Genomic DNA, 21,158 nt, shown 5'->3' with positions numbered 1-21,158 from the left:
CTACAGTGCGATGTGAAGAGGCTGATCGGGGCCGGCGATGCCCGTTGTCCGATGCGCATTGCGGTACATACGCATGCACTGTTATGACCTGATCGTCCGTTGTTCGAAAACGCACAGCAGCGATCAGATCTGAATTACCCCCTATGTTTTAGTGCAGTGCAGGTGCTCAAAATAGAAGCATATAATATGTCTGTATATATCACCTGCTTAAGTATGTTTTCATTTAAGGTTGCTGGCAGCCACATGAGCACAGCGATTTAGCTACTATACTATTCTTAAAGCAGTAATTTTAAAAAATAAGTCAATACCATATACCCCTTAGGCAGCTGCAAGATTTCTGCAATGTACAGTAGCAGTTACATTTTGGCAATGCAGCTCCTGACTCTCTGCCTCTTTAAAATTGCTGCATTACGTCTGCTGATGAAATAAAAAAAATCTTGCCACTGCTGCATCCACCCACAAGCTATTACACTGGGCTTTAGTTGGAGGTATTCATTTCTCTAACATACAGGCTAAGATGAAAACAATCAGGGTATTGGAATGATGATTAAACTCAATGTTATAACATTATATAAATAACTGGTAATAAATAATAATAAATAATTAGCCCTCTTAGTGGAAGGGCAAACCCAGACATTTTAGCTACACTGTCTTCTATGTCATGCACCAGCCTGTGGCTTGTATTCGCCAAGCTTGGGGTGTTGGATGTTGTCTAATTGGTGCAGGAATAACTAGGAATTTGCTTTTGAATCATCACAGCAGTGTCAGTCTCCGTCTTGATCATGATATGATCTCATTATTCAGTCACAAATCCCCTTCCTAACAGCGCCCTATTTGAATTCACTGTGTTGGCGGCAGCTCAGTGTCAGATCTTCTTCTACCTTCAAGGTTTCCTTACTTTCTGCTCATCTCCTTGGACTTGCTGCATGCTTCTCACATTGTGCATCCTGCACTCTAGTGTTCTGTGCTTTTTTTGTTACTGTGGGTCTCGCCACTGCCTGCATTATTTTTCTACAGTTTATCTCCTTACTTCCAGCATGTATGCCTGTACCTCTGCATTGTCAGTGGGCATTCTCTTCCGTGTGTCTCCAATTGCAGCTCCCTAACAGCTGTAGCTCCACTGCTTCTCTGTTGTTCATTCAGTACTATTCCACAGTGACGTCACTAGGGTTGGTGTCACCCAGTGCGTTACTGCAAAAGTGGGTGTGGCATTGTGTCTAATATGCCATGCCTCTTGTGTTTGATCTTTAGGGGCATAGTCATGTGTCATGCCCCCGTTCACATCATGCTGGGAGCTTGCCCAGTGCTCTGGGACCTGCTGGTCTGCCCCCAGCCTCTTTCAACACACTGTGGATGATGCACACATACTGTATGTCCATCATACATGGGAGTAACCAGAAGTTTGTGGGCCCTCAGATTTTCACTTAAGTCCTAAAAGTTAAGCAAATCAAATCAAACAAATGATACAAATGATACAAATGGAACAAACAGCCTGTTTGTTCCAACTAATGTCTACAAATCAGATGTTTGCTACTTTTCTTAACTCGCACTTGGAATAATAACTCTTTGGCAGCTATCATTTTGTCATTCAAGATTTGTTACATATTGAGAGCTCTTATGTTACTCTCAATAATGTATGTCTTCATGTATTATAAGTAGAGTCAATATATACTATAGAATTAATCATTATCAGAAAGGGACTTACAGTATTTCAAGTGTTATATTTCTATTTCACTATTTTCTTTACTAATCACCACATTTTTATTTTGACTGGTGAGAAATATAATATAGTATTTATTTTATATTGTTCCAATTAAGATGAATTATTTTTAGGAAATGAAATATAATGTAATAATTATCATTGGATTCTAGAGTTAACTTTCCTTTCCTTCTAATAATACAGAAACAGTCTTAATGAAACGGTCCAGTTTGCTATATTCAATCCATATACTCTTTCCCTTCATTTAATTTTTTTTCACAAAGTGACATCGTTCTCTAAGTCACTTTTAAGCCACTGTGGTTTAACCAGCCTGTAAACATTCAGGAAGAAAGTTTGTATGTCATACATATGGCACCATTCAGTGTGACATACAAACTTTCTTGCTGTATGTACCATGGTTACTAGAATACCCACATGTCATATTTGGCTTGCTGAAGTTCAGAGAAGCGCCTGAGTATATCCCATACACCGACAACTGTAAACATTCAGTGTTTTAGAAATATAGTGCCTGTGATCAATGAGGAAGTTTCTCATGTGAAACTATTTTGATAAATTTGGCTGTGGATTGCACTGTTCCAGGGATGAGACCTGGAGGGGAGGGAAAGAGACCTGGGGGGCCGTGATCACACGTGGGGTGCACCAGCACTAGGAGGGGTGTATATGTCCGTTGTTACATTTTCTTCAGCAATACACCTATAGCTCTTCTTTGTGCTTATGCTTAACCTGTCTCCTACAGTTCCACCTGCAGTCTTGTTTGTACATTTCATTTTCAGTGAAGTGATGTTAGTATACAGTAGGATGTTTTTCTTCCCTTTTTGATGTGAGATAGCTTCCACTTGCAAAATTGCATGAACACTTTGGAGCATGACTGTAAACCTTTGCAAACCTAGGAAAGTGTCATGACCATGTTCTCCAGATTGTCTGCTGCCAGTCCCTGTATAAATGTGATTTTTACATTTTTAGGGGGTGTGGTTACACCTCCTCAGTTTGGGCCATGCCCCATCAGTACCTGGGCCCATGGCTGCTCTTGGCAGTCTTGGGCATGACCTCTTGGACATGATTTGTTTTGTATTTTACTAAGCTTTTAAATTAATATACAATGGAAAACAACAATTATATATAGGGGATGATTGTTGGGAGCAAAGCAAAACGGAGCAAGTAACTGTGCACCATGGTGATTACAATGGCCCTCATTCCGAGTTGATCGTTCGCTAGCTGCTTTTAGCAGCCGTGCAAACGCTAAGCCACCTCCCACTGGGAGTGTATTTTAGCTTAGCAGAAGTGCAAACGAAAGGACCGCAGAGCGGCTACAAAAATAAATTGTGCAGTTTCTGAGTAGCTCCAGACCTACTCAGCGCTTGCAATCACTTCAGACTGTTCAGTTCCTGTTTTGACGTCAAGAACACGCCCTGCATACGGCCAGCCACGCCTGCGTTTTTCCTGGCACGCCTGCATTTTTTCGAACACTCCCTGAAAACGGTCAGATAACACCCAGAAACGCCCTCTTCCTGTCAATCACTCTGCGGCCAGCAGTGCGACTGAAAAGCTTCGCTAGACCTTGTGTGAACCTGCATCAGCCGTTGTGAAAGCACGTCGCGCGTGCGCATTGCGCCGCATACGCATGCGCAGAAGTGCCTTTTTTTGCTTCATCGCTGCGCAGCGAACATTTTCTGCTAGCGATCAACTCGGAATGACCACCCATGTGCAGAGAGATTTAGATGTGAGAAGGGTGTGTCCAAACTCAATTCTAATTAGCAGTGTTAAAATATAGCGTTCCAGCATTTGTGGGCTACATGCAAAAGCAGCCAGTACTTACCTTGCATGCAAAAATTATAAATGTACTTGTATCACTTGCATTGCAGCGTGGTTTATTCCAGATACCCAGTTATATGTTTATTTCACTTTGCTCCCAAATCAGAATCAGCCCCATAGTGTTGACTGCATAATCACAGATGAAGGGAGATGAAGGGTGTTAAGCTGTTATAATAATAAAGAAAGTTCCTCACAGGTACTTTATTACTAATAGGACAGGTGTTAAAAGTTTTGCAAGGATTTTGCAAGGCCAGTTGTCAGCTGTGTAACATTGCCATTGCCTGTTACAGTTCCTCGGTTTTCTTCTAATATTTTAGGGTTTCTAAATAATAATATTGGTAATATTCACCTATCTCTGTTAATAGATCTATATATGGAACATATGAAAAAGAATATGTGCTGGAGGGAATTAAACTGTATCGATTTGTAGTGCCTAGCATGGCACTCGCCTCCCCAACCATAAATCCAGACAACTATTGCTACTGCCTTGACTGGGTGCTCTCCAGAAATTGCACCGCTGCTGGTTTGTTGGACCTCCGAAACTGCCAGGGTGGTAAGTTTGATGGCAACATTTACTGTAGTCATGCAAAGTCATGTGCAACATTTTCTGTTTTCTCAATCTTAATTAGAACATGTAGCACCCCTGCTTGGGATAAATCATGAGCACTTTCACATTGCAGCTGTTTAAAAAGTGGAATGAATGAGAGGCAGTAACTCACATTGACAAATTACAATACAAGTATATTATTAATAATAATAGTGAACCTGATATTGCAATAGACATATGGATTTATCCATGCTCAACTTTGCCGCTATGCTCCCTATTTGTGGCAATGCTGGTGGGATTAGTGCGCCCGCGACTATGATAGCCATTGAGATATATTGTTAGGCTGCAGCTAGTCGCAGCCTGGCATATTGAAGTGCACCCGTTGCACGGCATGATCTGTGCGACCATGCTGCGGGTACAATGAGCGTGGCTACATCTGTATACATTCGATATCACTATATATACATTCAATATCACCAGTAGGGAATTACATTCTATATATGTCATTTCTAAACATTCTCTAATGTTTAGAAAAGCATAAAAAATACTTGGGAGCTCTTGCAACTTACGTAGTCATAAGTATAGTTTGTCTACATGTTCAGCTATTATTAGCTAGCGGGTCCTGAGGAACAACTGTCATATAGTAGAAGATGGTCATATCCTGAACCTGACTGGTGGATAAGGCAGTATCCTATCAGCAGGAGGATCATACTAAATATAGCCACCCAGATTTATCTGTCCTATGATGGCCAAGCTGTAATTATTATTATGCCTTTGCTTTCTTCTAGGAAAGCCCATTTTTCTCTCACTTCCCCATTTCTTATATGCAAGTGACTTTCTCTTGGACTCCGTGAGTGGCCTGAATCCCAATGCAGTGGAACATGAGACTTATGTAGATGTGGAGCCTGTGAGTCAACTTTTTTTTTCTAATTGTGTTGTTTAGTTGTGAAACACTACTTGTTTCATTGTGCAATGCTTACACAACAGGGTGAACTTGGAAATATAGTAGTAGTAATAGTAGTAGTAGTAGTAGTAGTAGTAGTAGTAGTAGTAGCAGTAGTAGTAGTACTCATATTAGTACTCATAGTAGTACTTGTAGTAGTAATATCAGTAGTAGTATTTGTAGTCAGGAGCAGCAGGGTGGCCGCTACTAGCAGTACCAGTAGTAGTAGTACTTGTATTAGTACTCGTAGTACTCGTAGTAATACTTGTAGTAGTAATATTAGTAGTAGTATTTGTAGGCACGGGCAAGCAGGGCGGGCGCCCGGGGCGCTGCAGCCGCAGTCACCCCGCATGTGTCCGCCGCCCACCCGCACTCCACATCCCGCACTCCGGCTGCAGCAAGCGCTGTGGGCTGTGTGGGTGCCCGCTGCAGCCGGTGCCATTGTCAGATGCTAGAGGTTTTAATTGACCTCTAGTATCTGTGTGGCGCTATAGATGTCATGACGTCTCTCCCATCGAGAGAAGCGGGCGGCCAGAGACAGAGCAGCAGCAGCTGGGAAGCAGCAACGGAACTAGTAAGTATGGGGTTTTTTTTGTGTGTTTATAAGTGGCGCTACTAGAGGGCACAACTACAGGGGCACAACTACAGGGGGCACAACTACTGGGGGTACAACTACTGGAGGCAAATCTACTAGGGGCAAATCTACTGGGGGCATAACTACAGGGGGTATAACTACTGGGTGCATAACTGTGGCCATGCCCCTTCCCTATGAAGCCATACCACATTTTTTGGACGCGCGCCTTTGCCGCGCACTAACCTTGTTTTGCCTGTCAGGGGGGAAGGCACCAAAGGAAACTTTTGCCCTAGGCGCCACAAGGTCTAGAACCAGCCCTGCTCGTAGTACTCGTATTAGTAGTAGTAGTAGTAGTAGCAGTAGTAGTATTAGTAGTAGGACTTATAGTAGTATTAGTACTCTTAGCAGTATTGGTAGTAGTATTCGTAGTATTCACTTTTATTATATAGTGCCAGCATATTCTGTTTTGTTTTACAAAAATAAAAAGTATAGACATAACAGAGAGAAGTTGGAGGGCCCTGTCACACACTTACAATTTATTTATTGCGTAACGAGTGTTTAATACATGAAGACAAGTGCTACATATTGCATATTGTGGAGGGGAGGTTCAGGGGAAATTTGAGGAAAAATTACTTCACAGAAAGGGTAGTGGACAAGTGGAATAGCCTCCCATCAGAGGTGATAGAGGCTAATACAGTAGAGCAATATAAACATGCATGGGATAGACATAAGGATATAAAGAAATAAGACAAAGAAATAAGGATCAAAGAAGGTTTGAGATAAAAAAAATATATATATATGGTAAAAAAAAAGGGGCAGACTAGATGGGCCATGTGGTTCTTATCTGCCGTCAACTTCTATGTTTCTATTGGTCCATCCAGATTACAAGGCTAAAAGGATCTGATGGGCTATATGGTGCAATCGCATATCAATGTGTAGAAAAATAACAGATGTAAGTTTTGTGTAAACTGTGTAGAGGGGAGGTAATTGAGTAGAATAACTTATTAAGGTTATGTGAACTGTCTGAAGAGTAGAGATGTGCCCTGACCCTCTGGTTTTGGTTTTGGATTCTGTTTTGGATCCAAATTCACCTTTGTGTTTTTGGATTTGATTTTGAGTTTGCAAAACAACCCTCAATTGTTTTGATTTGGAATTTTAATTGAAAATCCGAATCTTGGCTTTTGGATTTCTTAAAAATACATAAAAACAGCTAAAATTGTGTAATTTGTGCAATACCAAACCCGAAATTCAGATTAAAATCCGAATTATGAACAACGGAAAGATCTGAACCAGAATATAGTTTGAATTTCCTTAGGAGATCTGAATTAGGACTCGGTTTGGTCCAGATCCACAAAATCCAGGTGGGTTCGTATTTCTAAATAACCGTACCGCACTGAAGAGGTGAATTTTCAGAGAATGCTTTAAAGTTTGTGGGCTAGAGGAAAGACCTGTGAGTGGGAGGGCATTCCGCATAACAAAAGCCTTAAAGCTTTGAATGGGAATAGGTCATTTGTGGATCATAGAATATATCTTGTCTGTGGAGGGATCAAGGCAGTAATTCTGAGTTGATCACAGCAGCAAATTTGTTAGCAGTTGTGCAAAGCCATGTGCACTGGGGGGGGGGGGGGGGGGGCAGGTATAACCAGAGGTGTAGCTAGACGCCATGGTGCCTGGACCAGGGGTATGTTTTGGCACCCCCTTCCCTGTACTGAATTGGGGCCCTGGCCAACATGTGAAGGCACGTTACATTTGAAAATAAACAATATTTAAAAATCCTAAATTGGTGACAGGACCAGTACTAGACCTTGTGGATGTCAAGGCGAAAGTTTCCTTTGGGTGCCGCCATGTGTAAAATATAGATACTGCGCGCCAAAGGAGCACACAACTAAAATATAGGGATTGACCTCATGGGGAAGGGGTGTGGCTACAGAATAGTACCAATTCCCATTACACCGCATAGTAGTATCCGTTATTCCCATTACACCACACAGTAGAGCCGCTTATACACGTTATGCCACAGTTGAGCCGCTTATACATGTTACACCACAGTAGAGCCGCTTATACATGTTACACCACAGTAGAGCTGCTTATATATGTTACACCACAGTAGAGCCGCTTATACATGTTACACCACAGTAGAACTGCTTATACATGTTACACCACAGTAGAGCCGCTTATACATGTTACACCACAGTAGAGCCGCTTATACATGTTACACCACAGTAGAGCTGCTTATACATGTTACACCACAGTAGAGCTGCTTATACACGTTACGCCACACAGTAGATCTGCTATGGAAATAGTTGTATTTAACTATTTACTTGTTTAATTCAAATAAATTATTATTAATAATAATAATAATTTATATAGTGCTCCATATCCAATAGGATTCATGGCGATTAATTAAAAACACTTTGTATGCCCCGACTGACCTGACCTCACAAACCCCCAATCCCGCTCCCACAGACCTGATAATCCCTCATTCTCTCAATGAAAATAATGCCCCAAATGTAACCCCCCCTCCACACGCATAACTGAACCCTACCCCAAAACTCTCAATAAAAATAGTGCACCAAAACTGCCCCCCTCCCTGACTTGTTATTCCCCCAATGCCTCAATGAAAATAATACCTTGGAACTACCATCCCAGATCTGATAATCCCACTATGTTTCAGTGAAAATAATGTCCCAGAATTGCCTGAGGGGCAAAGAGAACTGTGCCACAGCAACCTGAGAGGTGCTGCAACTGCCTGAGAGTCAGAGTAAGGTGCTGCATAAGCTGCTGGGGCAGAGAGAAGTGCTGCAGCATTAATGTAAAGAGACGTGCTGCAGCAGTCAGGGCAGAGAGAGGTCTGAAGTAGAGACATGTGCTGCAGCCTCCAAGAAAGTTAGATATGCTGCAGTGGGTGGTCTTCAGTATGCCGGCAGTCGGGCTCCCAGCGCCGGTATGCTGGTCGCCGGGAGCCCGACCGCCGGCATAACGTAGTGAACCCGCTGCAGTAACTGGGGCAGAGAGAGGTGCTGCAGCAACTGGGCTAGACAGAGAAAGGCGCCCTCTAACTTTTCCGATGCCTGGAGCTCGCGCTCCACCGGAGCCACCCTCGCTACACCCCTGGATATAACATGTGCAGAGAGAGTTAGAGTTGGGTGGGTTATTTTCTTTCTGTGCAGGGTAAATACTGGCTGCTATATTTATTTTTACACTGCATTTATATTTCAGTTTAAACACACCCCACCCAAATCTAACTCTCTCTGCACATGTTATTTCTGCCCTCACTGCAGTGCACATGGGGGGTCATTCCGAGTTGATCGCTCGTTGACGATTTTCGCAACGGAGCGATTAAGGCAAAAATGCGCACGCGCATGGTATGCAGTGCGCATGCGCTAAGTACTTTAGCACAAAACTTAGTAGATTTACTTACATCCGAATGAAGAGTTTTCATCATTGAAGTGATCTGAGTGTGATTGACAGGAAGTGGGTGTTTCTGGGCGGAAACTGACCGTTTTCTGGGAGTGTGCGGAAAAACGCAGGCGTGCCAGCATAAAACGCGGGAGTGGCTGGAGAAACAGGGGAGTGGCTGGCCGAACGCAGGGCGTGTTTGTGACGTCAAACCAGGAACGAAACGGGCTGAGCTGATCGCAGTGTAGGAGTAAGTCTCGAGCTACTCAGAAACTGCTAAGAATTTTCTATTCGCAATTCTGCTAATCTTTCATTCGCAATTCTGCTAAGCTAAGATACACTCCCAGAGGGCGGCGTCCTAGCGTGTGCAATGCTGCTAAAATCTGCTAGCGAGCGTACAACTCGGAATGAGGGCCATGGTTTTGCCCAACAGCTAACAAATTTGCTGCTGCGATCAACTCTGAATTACTGCCCAAGTCGGGATATACTTTGAGATAAGTGAAGAGATGTATGTTGGTATAGTTTTATAGTCTTATAAGTAAGTTGAAGTATTTTAGTGGAAAATCTGTCTAATGCTGCATTCAAAATGTATTAATTACTTAGACGTAAGCAGTAAATCAAGCTGGTAGGTGGCGAGATGAGCGGATTCGGTTTTACTCGGTTCCCAAAACCGAATCTTATTGGCTATCCAAAACACGTGACATCCGTGAGCCAATAAGATTCGGTTTTGAGAACCGAGTAAAACCGAGTAAAACCGAATCCGCTCATCTAGGTGCAGCTTTGCAACTAGGGGAAATATATGTTGTTCTGTAGGGCGCGTAGTGACACAAAATTGTCTGAACAGAGTTTGTGGGGGGTGCATCTTAGCTGTACTCTAAATTGCAGTATCAAAATAAAGCTGCTTCATGCAAAAGCAGGTACCGTAGTATTTTCTTTGTGTGCAGAACAAATAAAAAAATGTGCACTCTTTAGCTTATATGGCTCCCAAGTCTCTATTAGGGCCAATGTGAGAATGTTAGACTTGTGTGACAACAGCAATATGGTAGCCCTGGAAAGTTAGAAATTTGCACTTCTCCTGGGAAGCTGCAGGTATACTGGAAGGTTGCTGCAAGAGATTGGCATAAAGAGGAGTGTATTCATTATAGTACAGAGATTCATGCCTATACTGTACTAGTCTGTTTAATGTAGCTGTTATGGTTATTTTTCCAGCTAACTGGATTCACTATGCATTTTGCCAAAAGATTACAGGTCAATGTAATGTTCCAGCCAACAGACAAAATAGAGTGAGTATGCTTTCAATTTATAGAATTAAGAGAATTATTTTTCTGTACTAAGACATGATAATATTTTAATTTGTTTTCTAGAAATGTGCACTGATCAGTTTTATCAATGTTTGCCACTGATATGGTTGGGTTTAACTTAAGTTTATTAACTATATTTTGTAAATCCTAATTTTATAAGACAAACAGATAGGTCCTCATACACTGTTGCTCAAATGGCCCCTCTCGGCACACCTGATCCCAGGCAACTTGGTCACACAGAGCGTCTTCTCACTCAAAATATGTGTCTTATCCATATAAATGAAACAACTTGGAGCAACAAAACTACTTCTGCTAGATTACACTGATCAATTTGATGTGCGTCTCCATACTGCCTGCGAGTATTATTTTACAGCAGGGATGGGGAACCTTCGGCCCTCCAGCTGTTACTGAACTACACATACCAGCATGCCCTGCAACAGTTTTGCAATTTGGTCATGCTAAAACTGTTGCAGGGCATGCTGAGATGTGTAGTTCAACAACAGCTTTAGGGACAAAAGTGCCCCATCCATGCTTTACAGTGTACCTCGGCACTCACAGTATACATTCGCTACAGTGAGTCTTCGCACTCCCAATGCATGAGTTTGAATCTGTATAAAAACTGCTCTGATGCAATCGGCGTGGCTTTTTCATGCCAAGTTACACTGTGCTTCATCTGCAACTTTGTATATGTTAAATACTAACGTCTGTGCAGTTATAAGTTGCAGCTCAGCATTTCTGTGAATAGCGTTTTGCTGCCAGGGGCGTCTTAAGAGAGGAGGGGGCCCGTGTGCACATTCCGGGTGGGCCCCCTCCATTCCACTGCACCATAGGCTCCGGCAATATGCAGGAGTCTACTGCGCATATGCAGGTCTCCCGAAACATGGCGCCCACCATGTTTAGGAGACAAAAGTCTTACTGCGCATGCGCGGCGGCCATTTTTGCTGGGTTTTTTCCGCGATGGCTGCCGCTGCAACGCCTGGTGGTGGACTTCAGAGAGGTGAGTATGAAAACTATGTGTGCAATGTGTGCGGTTTGGGCGTGTGCATCGCACACATTGCATCCATGATAGAAACGCCAATGTTTGCTGCATCTTCAATGCAAATAAGACACAAAAGTAAGGAAAACTATGTAAAACTATGCTCAGTGGCGGAACTTGTGAGTGGTAGGCCCAGGTGCAAAAATATTCTTTGGTCCCATCTCCTCCGACCCACCACAAGTTCATATTATGCAACATGGCAGAGGATGACTGGGAGTGGGAGACAGGGAGAGACAGTGTGTAACAGGGGGAGGCAGTGGGTAACAGGCAGAGGCATTAGGTGACATGGGAAGGCAAAGGATGCTGGGAAGAGGCAGTAATTTACAGGGAGAGGATGACACCAGGGAGTGGGTGAGAGGGTGACACCAGGGGCAGGGGAGATAGTGGGTGACATCAGGGTGAGGATGACAGGCAGTGAGTGACAGGGAGAGGCAGTGGCTGACAGGGAGAGGGTTACAGCAGTGGGTTACAGGGAGAGGGTGATGTTAGTGAGACGCAGTGGGTGCTAGGGAGATGATGATGACAGGTAGTAGGTGCTATGGAGGGGGTGACAGGGAGAGGGTGACAGGCAGTGAATGACAAGGATAGGTTGACATGGAGGGTGATGCCAGGGAGATTGTGACAGCAGTGGATGACAGGAAAGGGTGACAAGGGGGGTATCTGGACTCCAGGTCGACAGCAAAAAGGTCGACACACCTTAGGTTGACGCCAATTGGTCGACACACCTTAGGTTGACATGGACAAAAGGTCAACAGGAACAAGGTCGACATGGAAAAAGGTCGACATGAGTTTTTCACAATTTTTTTCTTTTTTGGAACCTTTTCATACTTAACGATCCACGAGGACTACGATTGGAACGGTAATCTGTGCCGAGCGAAGCGAAGCCATGCGAGGGGACGTGGTGCACTAATTGGGGTTCCCGGTCACTCTACGAAGAAAACGACACCAAAAAAAACATAAAAAACTCATGTCGACCTTTTTCCATGTCGACCTTGTTCCTGTTGACCTTTTGTCCATGTCGACCTAAGGTGTGTCGACCAATTGGCGTCAACCTAAGGTGTGTCGAACTTTTTGTTGTCGACCTGGAGTCCCAGACCCGACAAGGGGAGTTTGACACCAGGGAGAGGTTGATATGGAAAGGACAACAGCAGTGGGTGACAGGGAGAGGCTGACACCAGGGAGAGATAGTGTGTGCTAGAGATAGAGGTTGTCAGGCAGTGGGTACTAGGAAGGAGGTGACAGAAGTTGACAGCCAATGGATGACAGGGAGGGTGGAACCAAGGAGAGTCAGTGGGTGATGCGAGGCAGCAGTTGACTGGGAGAGGCAGCTGGCACTAGGCAGAGGATGACAGGTGGTGAGAGGGTGACACCAGGGAGAGGCAGTTGGTGATGCCAGAGACAAGGTGATAGACAGTGGGTGACAGCGAGAGGCAGTGGGTGATAGGGCGAGGGCGACAGCATTGGGTGACATAGAGAGGATGACACCAGGGAGAGGCAGTGGGTGCTAGGGAGGGAGTGACAGACAGAGGGTGCTAGGGAGTGTGTCACAGAGAGGGTGATGCCAGGAAGAGAGTGACAGGCTGTCGTGTCATTGAGAGCCAGTGAGAGGCAGTGTGTGACAGAGAGATAGTGACACCAGGGAGAGGCAGTGGGTTATCTGAAAACCTTTCATTTTTCTTATATTTTTAGATCCACAAACTTATAATAATTGATCCAGTGCCTGCATATCTGTTACACGTTTCATTATTTTTTCTGTTTCACATTTTAGAATACTTTCTAATCTACGATCTGAATTTATGTTTCCTGTTGTGTGGTTAAATGAGGTGAGAAAACATGTTACAAAGGTAGTTTAACTTTTGCAGTGCCGGTATAATTATCTTTCTTTGGTTCTATGTATAGATGAATACAGCCACCAAAACTAGGCTAATGAAGTTTTTTCCTGACAAAAGAATTTTTAGTTTGCAGTTACTGTACATCCCTTAGCTATTCACCAACTCAGCATGATTTATCAAGTTTTACATGGGCACTTTGTATGTAGAAGTCCAGAGCTCAGGCTCAAGACTTCTGAGGGGCAGCTCCTCTTTGTTTACATACTGTATACTGTAGTGGTTGTATGTACCTTGCTTTTCCTACCACTGTCTTACCTAGAAACATAGAATTTGACAACAGATAAGAGCAACTTGGCCCATCTAGTCTGCCTATGTACATACATGAGCCAATTAACCTATCAGTATATTTTTGAATTGTGGTAGGAAACCAGAGGAAACCCACGCAAGCACAGGGAGTATATGCGAACTCCACAAGGTTGTGGTTGGAATTGAACCCATGACCTCAGTTAAGGTTGTGGTGGGAATTGAACCCATGACCTCAATGCTGTGAGGCAGTAATGCTAACCATTACAATATCCGTACTGCCCATTTGCTCATGCATGCTAGAAACAGGCTGCTACCTTCATGAATTATGGAACAGCTCATTGACTCTTGAGACCTGACTCTGAGTCAAACACAATACCGATATTCACATAGTTAAGTGACTATTTCCAACTGCATATGTGCAAAAAAGTATGAAAGCCCCCATGGTGCATGCGTTGCACAAAGCTATTGTGATCAATTCAGACGGTATCAAAACTATGGTTAAAAGTGATATGCTGGAAGGTGGCTAGGGCTGCACAGAAACGGTTCTTTCTTTGAGCTTATCATGGGAGTGTCATGGGCATGTCAGTGCAAGTGGCTACGTTCCCAGATTCACAGCTGCAGGCATAGAATTCCATAGTCAAATGGAGAAACTACACTTGCTATATAGATGCAGTGCCATAACTAGGCATTTTAGCGCTGTGTGCAAGAAGCTGCATTGGCGCCCCCCCCCATGCAAGATAGGGACAGTGCACGCCGTAGGCGCGCAAAAAATATACAGGGGCGTGGCTTCATGTGGAAGGGGCATGGCCACAAAATAATACCAATTCATACTACGGTGCAGAGTAGTCTCCATTATTCAGATTACGCTGCACAGTAGCGACACTACACCAGGTAGAGCCCCTTTTACACATTACAGCAGACAGTCCCCCTTTTTACACATTACGGCAGACAGCATCCCCCTTTTTACACATTACGGCAGACAGCGTCCCCCATTTTACACATTACGGCAGACAGCGTCCCCTTTTTACACATTACGGCAGACAGCATCCCCCTTTTTACACATTATGGCAGACAGCGGCTCCTTTTTGCACATTACGGCAGACAGTCCCCCTTTTTACACATTACGGAAAACAGCATCCTCCTTTTTACACATTACGGCAGACAGCATCCCCCTTTTTACACATTACGGCAGACAGCGTCCCCCTTTTTACACATTACGGCAGACAGCATCCCCTTTTTACACATTACGGCAGACCGCGTCCCCCTTTTTACACATTACGGCAGACAGCGTCCCCTTTTTACACATTACGCCAGACAGCGTCCCCCTTTTTCCACATTACGGCAGACAGCGTCTCCTTTTTCCACATTACGGCAGACAGCGTCCCCCTTTTTCCACATTACGGCAGACAGTGTCCCCCTTTTTACACATTACGACAGACAGCGTCCCCCTTTTTACACATTGCAGCAGACAGAAGAGATAGATAGATAGATAGATAGATAGACAGACAGACAGACAGACAGACAGACAGATACTTACCATCTCTCCCCGCTGGCTCAGGCTCCTCGGTGCAGGCTTCATGCATCAGATCTCGGGCAGGGGAGAAGGAGGAAAAGGGAGGGGGACTCGGGAGCTGCAGCAGCACTATGTAATTGGTAGTGGCGCCGCTGCAGCTGTCCCTGTCCTTCCGCATTGGCTGGCCGACGCAGCTGTGAATGCTGGGATGAGAGAAGCGCATCCCAGCATTCACAGCAGCGCCGGGCAGCCAATGTTGAAGGAGAGGGACTGCTGTAGCGGCGCCACTACCAATTACATAGCGCTGCTGCGGCTCCAGTCCCCCTCCCTCCTCCTGCTCCGCTTCCTCCGGCGCTGCTGCTCTACTCCCCTGCCTCTCCAGCACTGCGCAACCAGCACAGCAGAGGCGGCTTGTAATGAGTCAATTTGACTCATTACAAGCCGCTGGCCGTTGCGCCCTCAGGGCGACTGCACTGTGTGCCAGGCACACCTGGCACACACGTAGTTACGGCACTGTAGGGATGGTACATTCACATTCAGCCAACCGTTTGTAGCGGTATTTGCATAAAGTTGCAGACAAGCAACCGCCTACAGATGCTGCTGCATGTGACTCAAAATCAGACCTTTGCTGTGTTGACAGGTTGACAAGCATTGCAAAACTATGAAAAATGGAGTACTATGATTGTATGCCTCTGATGACTGACCAGTACAAAGCATATACATCTGCTGGGACTTGGGGGCTCAGTAAGACAGAGCTGCACCACTCTCCAGTATATCTCAGATAGGGAGCTGAATAGCCTCCCTCTTTAGCTGATCAACACTTATTATGGAGCTTAAGAAGCTAAAGTCCAGATTTATTAAGCCTTGGAGAGTGATAAATTGCGTGGTAATAAAGTACCAACCAACCAGCTCCTAATTGTCATTTTTCAGGTGCTGGTTGGCTGGTACTTTATCACTTTGCAATTTCTCACTCTCCAAGGCTTGATATATCTGGGCCTTATGTTTTGTGTCTACAGAACTGTCAATTGTAAATTCAGCACTATTGACTAGGACTGCCAAGTGATTAATCGGGTCTCATAACTACAGGCAGGGGCGTAGCCAGAACTTTGAGGGCCCCACAGCAACATTTTGAAGGAGATCCTATCCCAATGCTCCTCGAATGACACCTCTCCGCAGCAGGTGTGCATTTTAAGCCACATAATAGTTCCCTAGTTCATTTTATGATCCATAGTATTGTCTTAGTTAATGTTATGCCCATGGCAGTATGGATGGTGTAATGGTTAGCATTACTATCCTCACAACACTGAGGTCATGGGTTTGATTCCCACCATGGCTCTAAGTGTGTGGAGTTTGTATATCCTCCGCGTACTTGCGTGGGTTTCCTCCGGGTACTCCGGTTTCTTCCCACAATCCAAAAATATACTGGTAGGTTAATTGGCTTCTGACAGAAATTAACCCTAGTGTGAATGTGCTAGGGAATATAGATTGTAAGCTCCACTGGGGCAGGGACTGATGTGAATGGCCAAATATTCTCTGTAAAGCACTGTGGAAAATGTTGCGCTATATAAATAACTCGTAATAATAGTAGTGCCCTAGTTCATTTTATGATCTTTATTAGTGCCCTGCTTCACATTATGTCACACTGCAGGGCTGCTAGTACACAGTATGCAACACAGTACCCCCAATTCATATTATGACATATAGTGTCCTTAGCTCATATTATGCCACAGTATAGTGCCTCTATTTCATATTGTGCCCCATTGCAGTGCTCCAGTTCATGTTATGCCACATTACAGTTCCCCAATTAATATTATGCCACACTGTAGTGCCTCCACTTCATATTGTGCCACATTACAGTGCCCCAGTTCATATTATGCAACATGATAGGTCCTGCACTTCATACTGTGCCACATTACAGTGCCTGACTTCATATGCCACATTACAGTGCCCAGTTCACATTATGCCACACTATAGAGCCTCCTCTTCATACTGTGCCACATTACAAGTGTCCCAGTACATATTATTTAACACTATAATGCCCTCCAGTTAATTTTCTACCACATTACAATGAGCAGGTCTGGGGACATAACTAGATAAATTGTAGGCCCCAAAGCAAAAGATTGTAAGGACTCCTATGTACCACCCAATGGTGAAAAATGTATATAACACATGTAACTTTGACAGAAAAGGTGGCCTCTCTCAGCTGTGGGCCCCATAGCAGCTGCACTCCCTGCACCTATGGTAACTATGCCCTTGTATATAACACATGTAACTGTGACAGGAAAGGTGGGCCCTCTCAGCATTGGCCCCCATAGCAGCAGCTCTTCCTGCACCTATGGTAGCTACGCCCTTTTATATAACACATGTATCTGTGACAGGTAAGGTGGCCCCTCTAAACTCTGGACCCCATAGCAGCTGATCTCCCTGTATCTATGGTAGATACGCCCTTGTATATAACACATGTAACTGTAACAGGGAAGGTGTCCCCTCTCAGCTCTGGACCCCATAGCAACTGCACTCCCTGCACCAATGGTAGCTACAACCTTGTATATAACACATGTAACTGTGACTGGGAAGGTAGGCCCTCTCAGCTTTGGGCTCCATAGCAGCTGCACTGCCTGCTCCAATGCTAGCTACAACATTGTATATATTGTAACACATGTAACTGTAACAAGGGAGGTGGGCTCTCTCAGCCTAGCTTTGAGCTCCATAGCAGCTGCACTGCCTGCACCAATGGTAGCTACAACCTTGTATATAACACATGTAACTGTGACAGGGAAGGCGGGCCCTCAACGCTCTGGGCCCCATAGCAGCTGCACACCCTGCAGCTATGGTAGCTATGCCCTTGACTACAGAAAAATAGCACAGTGTGGGGTGTGGCCCTGACCCATTGCGAATGCCTGAGCTCTCTGAAGAAGCTGGACAGTGACACATGCCAAGGGGGTTCTGATTATACTTTACCCACTTACCCCAACCACTCTCAGTGTCCCTGATAGGCAATGTAGGTTATGGGGCAGATTAAATTAGCTGTGAGTGATTACTCAGCCCCGGTCAATTCAATTAGCTGCTGATACCCCATGCATGAAGACCCAGATGGTGGACATACAGTAATGCTGATTTCTCTAACGTCCTAAGTGGATGCTGGGGACTCCGTAAGGACCATGGGGAATAGCGGCTCCGCAGGAGACTGGGCACATCTAAAGAAAGCTTTAGGACTATCTGGTGTGCACTGGCTCCTCCCCCTATGACCCTCCTCCAAGCCTCAGTTAGATCTCTGTGCCCGAACGAGAAGGGTGCACACTAGGGGCTCTCCTGAGCTTCTTAGTGAAAGTTTTAGTTTAGGTTTTTTATTTTCAGTGAGACCTGCTGGCAACAGGCTCACTGCATCGAGGGACTAAGGGGAGAAGAAGCGAACTCACCTGTGTGCAGAGTGGATTGGGCTTCTTAGGCTACTGGACATTAGCTCCAGAGGGACGATCACAGGCCCAGCCATGGATGGGTCCCAGAGCCGCGCCGCCGGCCCCCTTACAGAGCCAGAAGACAGAAGAGGTCCGGAAAATCGGCGGCAGAAGACATCCTGTCTTCACCAAGGTAGCGCACAGCACTGCAGCTGTGCGCCATTGCTCCTCAGCACACTTCACACTTCGGTCACTGAGGGTGCAGGGCGCTAGGGGGGGGCGCCCTGAGCAGCAATAAAAACACCTTGGCTGGCGAAAATACATCACATATAGCCCCCAGGGCTATATGGATGAATTTTAACCCCTGCCAGAATCCATAAAAAAGCAGGAGAAAAGTCCGCGAAAAAGGGGCGGAGCCTATCTCCTCAGCACACTGGCGCCATTTTCCCTCACAGCTCAGTTGGAGGGAAGCTCCCCTGGCTCTCCCCTGCAGTCACTACACTACAGAAAGGGTTAAAAAAGAGAGGGGGGCACTAATTAGGCGTAGTATTAACAATACAGCAGCTATAAGGGGAAAAACACTTATATAAGGTTATCCCTGTATATATATAGCGCTTTGGTGTGTGCTGGCAAACTCTCCCTCTGTCTCCCCAAAGGGCTAGTGGGGTCCTGTCCTCTATCAGAGCATTCCCTGTGTGTGTGCTGTATGTCGGTACGTTTGTGTCGACATGTATGAGGAGAAAAATGATGTGGAGACGGAGCAGATTGCCTGTAATAGTGATGTCACCCCCTAGGGGGTCGACACCTGAGTGGATGAACTGTTGGAAGGAATTACGTGACAGTGTCAGCTCTGTATAAAAGACAGTGGTTGACATGAGACAGCCGGCTACTCAGCTTGTGCCTGTCCAGACGTCTCATAGGCCGTCAGGGGCTCTAAAGCGCCCATTACCTCAGATGGCAGATATAGACGCTGACACGGATACTGACTCCAGTGTCGACGGTGAAGAGACAAATGTGACTTCCAGTAGTGCCACACGTTACATGATTGAGGCAATGAAAAATGTTTTACACATTTCTGATAATACGAGTACCACCAAAAAGGGGTATTATGTTCGGTGAGGAAAAACTACCTGTAGTTTTCCTGAATCTGAGAAATTAAATGAGGTGTGTGATGATGCGTGGTTTTCCCCCGATAACAACTGATAATTTCTAAAATGTTATTGGCATTATATCCTTTCCCGCCAGAGGTTAGGGTGCGTTGGGAAACACCCCCTAGGGTGGATAAAGCGCTCACACGCTTGTAAGGGCTCTACCCTCTCCTGAGATGGCCGCCCTTAAGGATCCTGCTGATAGAAAGCAGGAGGGTATCCTAAAATGTATTTACACACATACTGGTGTTATACTGCGACCAGCAATCGCCTCAGCCTGGATGTGCAGTGCTGGGTTGGCGTGGTCGGATTCCCTGACTGAAAATATTGATACCCTAGATAGGGACAGTATATTTTTGCCTATAGAGCATTTAAAAGATGCATTTCTATATATGCGTGATGCACAGCGGAATATTTGCCGACTGGCATCAAGTCTAAGTGCGTTGTCCATTTCTACCAGTAGAGGGTTATGGACACGTCAGTGGTCAGGTGATGCGTATTCCAAACGGCATTTGGAAGTATTGCCTTAATAAGGGGAGGAGTTATTTGGGGTCGGTCTTTCAGACCTGGTGGCCACGGCAACAGCTGGGAAATCCACGTTTGTACCCCAGGTCGCCTCTCAACATGAGAAGACGCCGTATTATCAGGCGCAGTCTTTTCGTGGACAAGCGGGCAAAATGTTCCTCATTTCTGCCCCGTGACAGAGGGAGAGGAAAAAGGCTGCAGAAATCAGCCAGTTCCCAGGAACAGAAACCCTCTCCCGCCTCTGCCAAGCCCTCAGTATGACGCTGGGGCTTTACAAGCAGAATCAGGCACGGTGGGGGGCCCGTCTCAATGAATTTCAGCGTGCAGTGGGCTCACTCGCAAGTAGACCCCTGGATCCTTCAGGTGATATCTCAGGGGTACAAATTAGAATTCGAGACGTCTCCCCCTCGCCGTTTTCCTAAAGTCGGCTTTACCGATGTCTCCTTCTGACAGGGAGACAGTTTTGGAAGTCATTCACAAGCTGTATTCCCAGCAGGTGATAATCAAGGTACCCCTCCTGCAACAGGGAACGGGGTATTATTCCACACTGTTGTGGTACCGAAGCCGGACGGCTCGGTGAGACCGATTCTAAATCTAAAATCTTTGAACACTTACATACAGAGGTTCAAATTCAAGATTGAGTCACTCAGAGCAGTGATTGCGAACCTGGAAGAAGGGGACTACATGATGTCTCGGGACATCAAGGATGCTTACCTTCATGTCAAAATTTACCCTTCTCACCAAGGGTACCTCAGGTTTATGGTACAGAACTGTCACTATCAGTTCAGACGCTGCCGTATGGATGGTCCACGGCACCCCGGGTCTTTACCAAGCTAATGGCCGAAATGATGATATTCCTTCGAAGGAAGGGAATTTTAGTTATCCCTTACTTGGACGATTCCCTGATAAGGGTAAGATCCAGGGAACAGTTGGAGGTCGTTGTAGCACTATCTCAGGTAGTGTTGCGGCAGCACGATTGGATTCTCAATATTCCAAAATCGCAGCTGGTTCCGACGACTTGTCTTCGGTTCCTAGGGATGATCCTGGACACAGTCCAGAAAAAGGTGTTTCTCCAGGAGGGGAAAGACAGGGAGTTATCCGAGCTAG

General features: G+C 45.3%; 1 protein-coding gene across 1 annotated transcript in view; it reads left to right on the top strand.

The window, feature by feature from the left end:
- CD36 (CD36 molecule (CD36 blood group)) overlaps window positions 1-21,158 on the top strand; it is a 111,163-nt gene that overhangs the window by 75,752 nt on the left and 14,253 nt on the right. Inside the window, exons 8-11 of the mRNA XM_063930465.1 lie at window positions 3,898-4,085; window positions 4,868-4,986; window positions 10,205-10,278; window positions 13,101-13,155. Of these exons, the coding sequence (XP_063786535.1) occupies window positions 3,898-4,085; window positions 4,868-4,986; window positions 10,205-10,278; window positions 13,101-13,155 (436 nt within the window). The remainder of the gene's footprint in view (window positions 1-3,897; window positions 4,086-4,867; window positions 4,987-10,204; window positions 10,279-13,100; window positions 13,156-21,158) is intronic.

Source organism: Pseudophryne corroboree, chromosome 6, assembly GCF_028390025.1.
Source record: "Pseudophryne corroboree isolate aPseCor3 chromosome 6, aPseCor3.hap2, whole genome shotgun sequence".
Lineage (NCBI taxonomy): Eukaryota > Metazoa > Chordata > Amphibia > Anura > Myobatrachidae > Pseudophryne > Pseudophryne corroboree.
The sequence above is the reverse complement of the archived record's forward strand: the minus strand, read 5'-3'. Positions and strand labels throughout refer to the sequence as shown.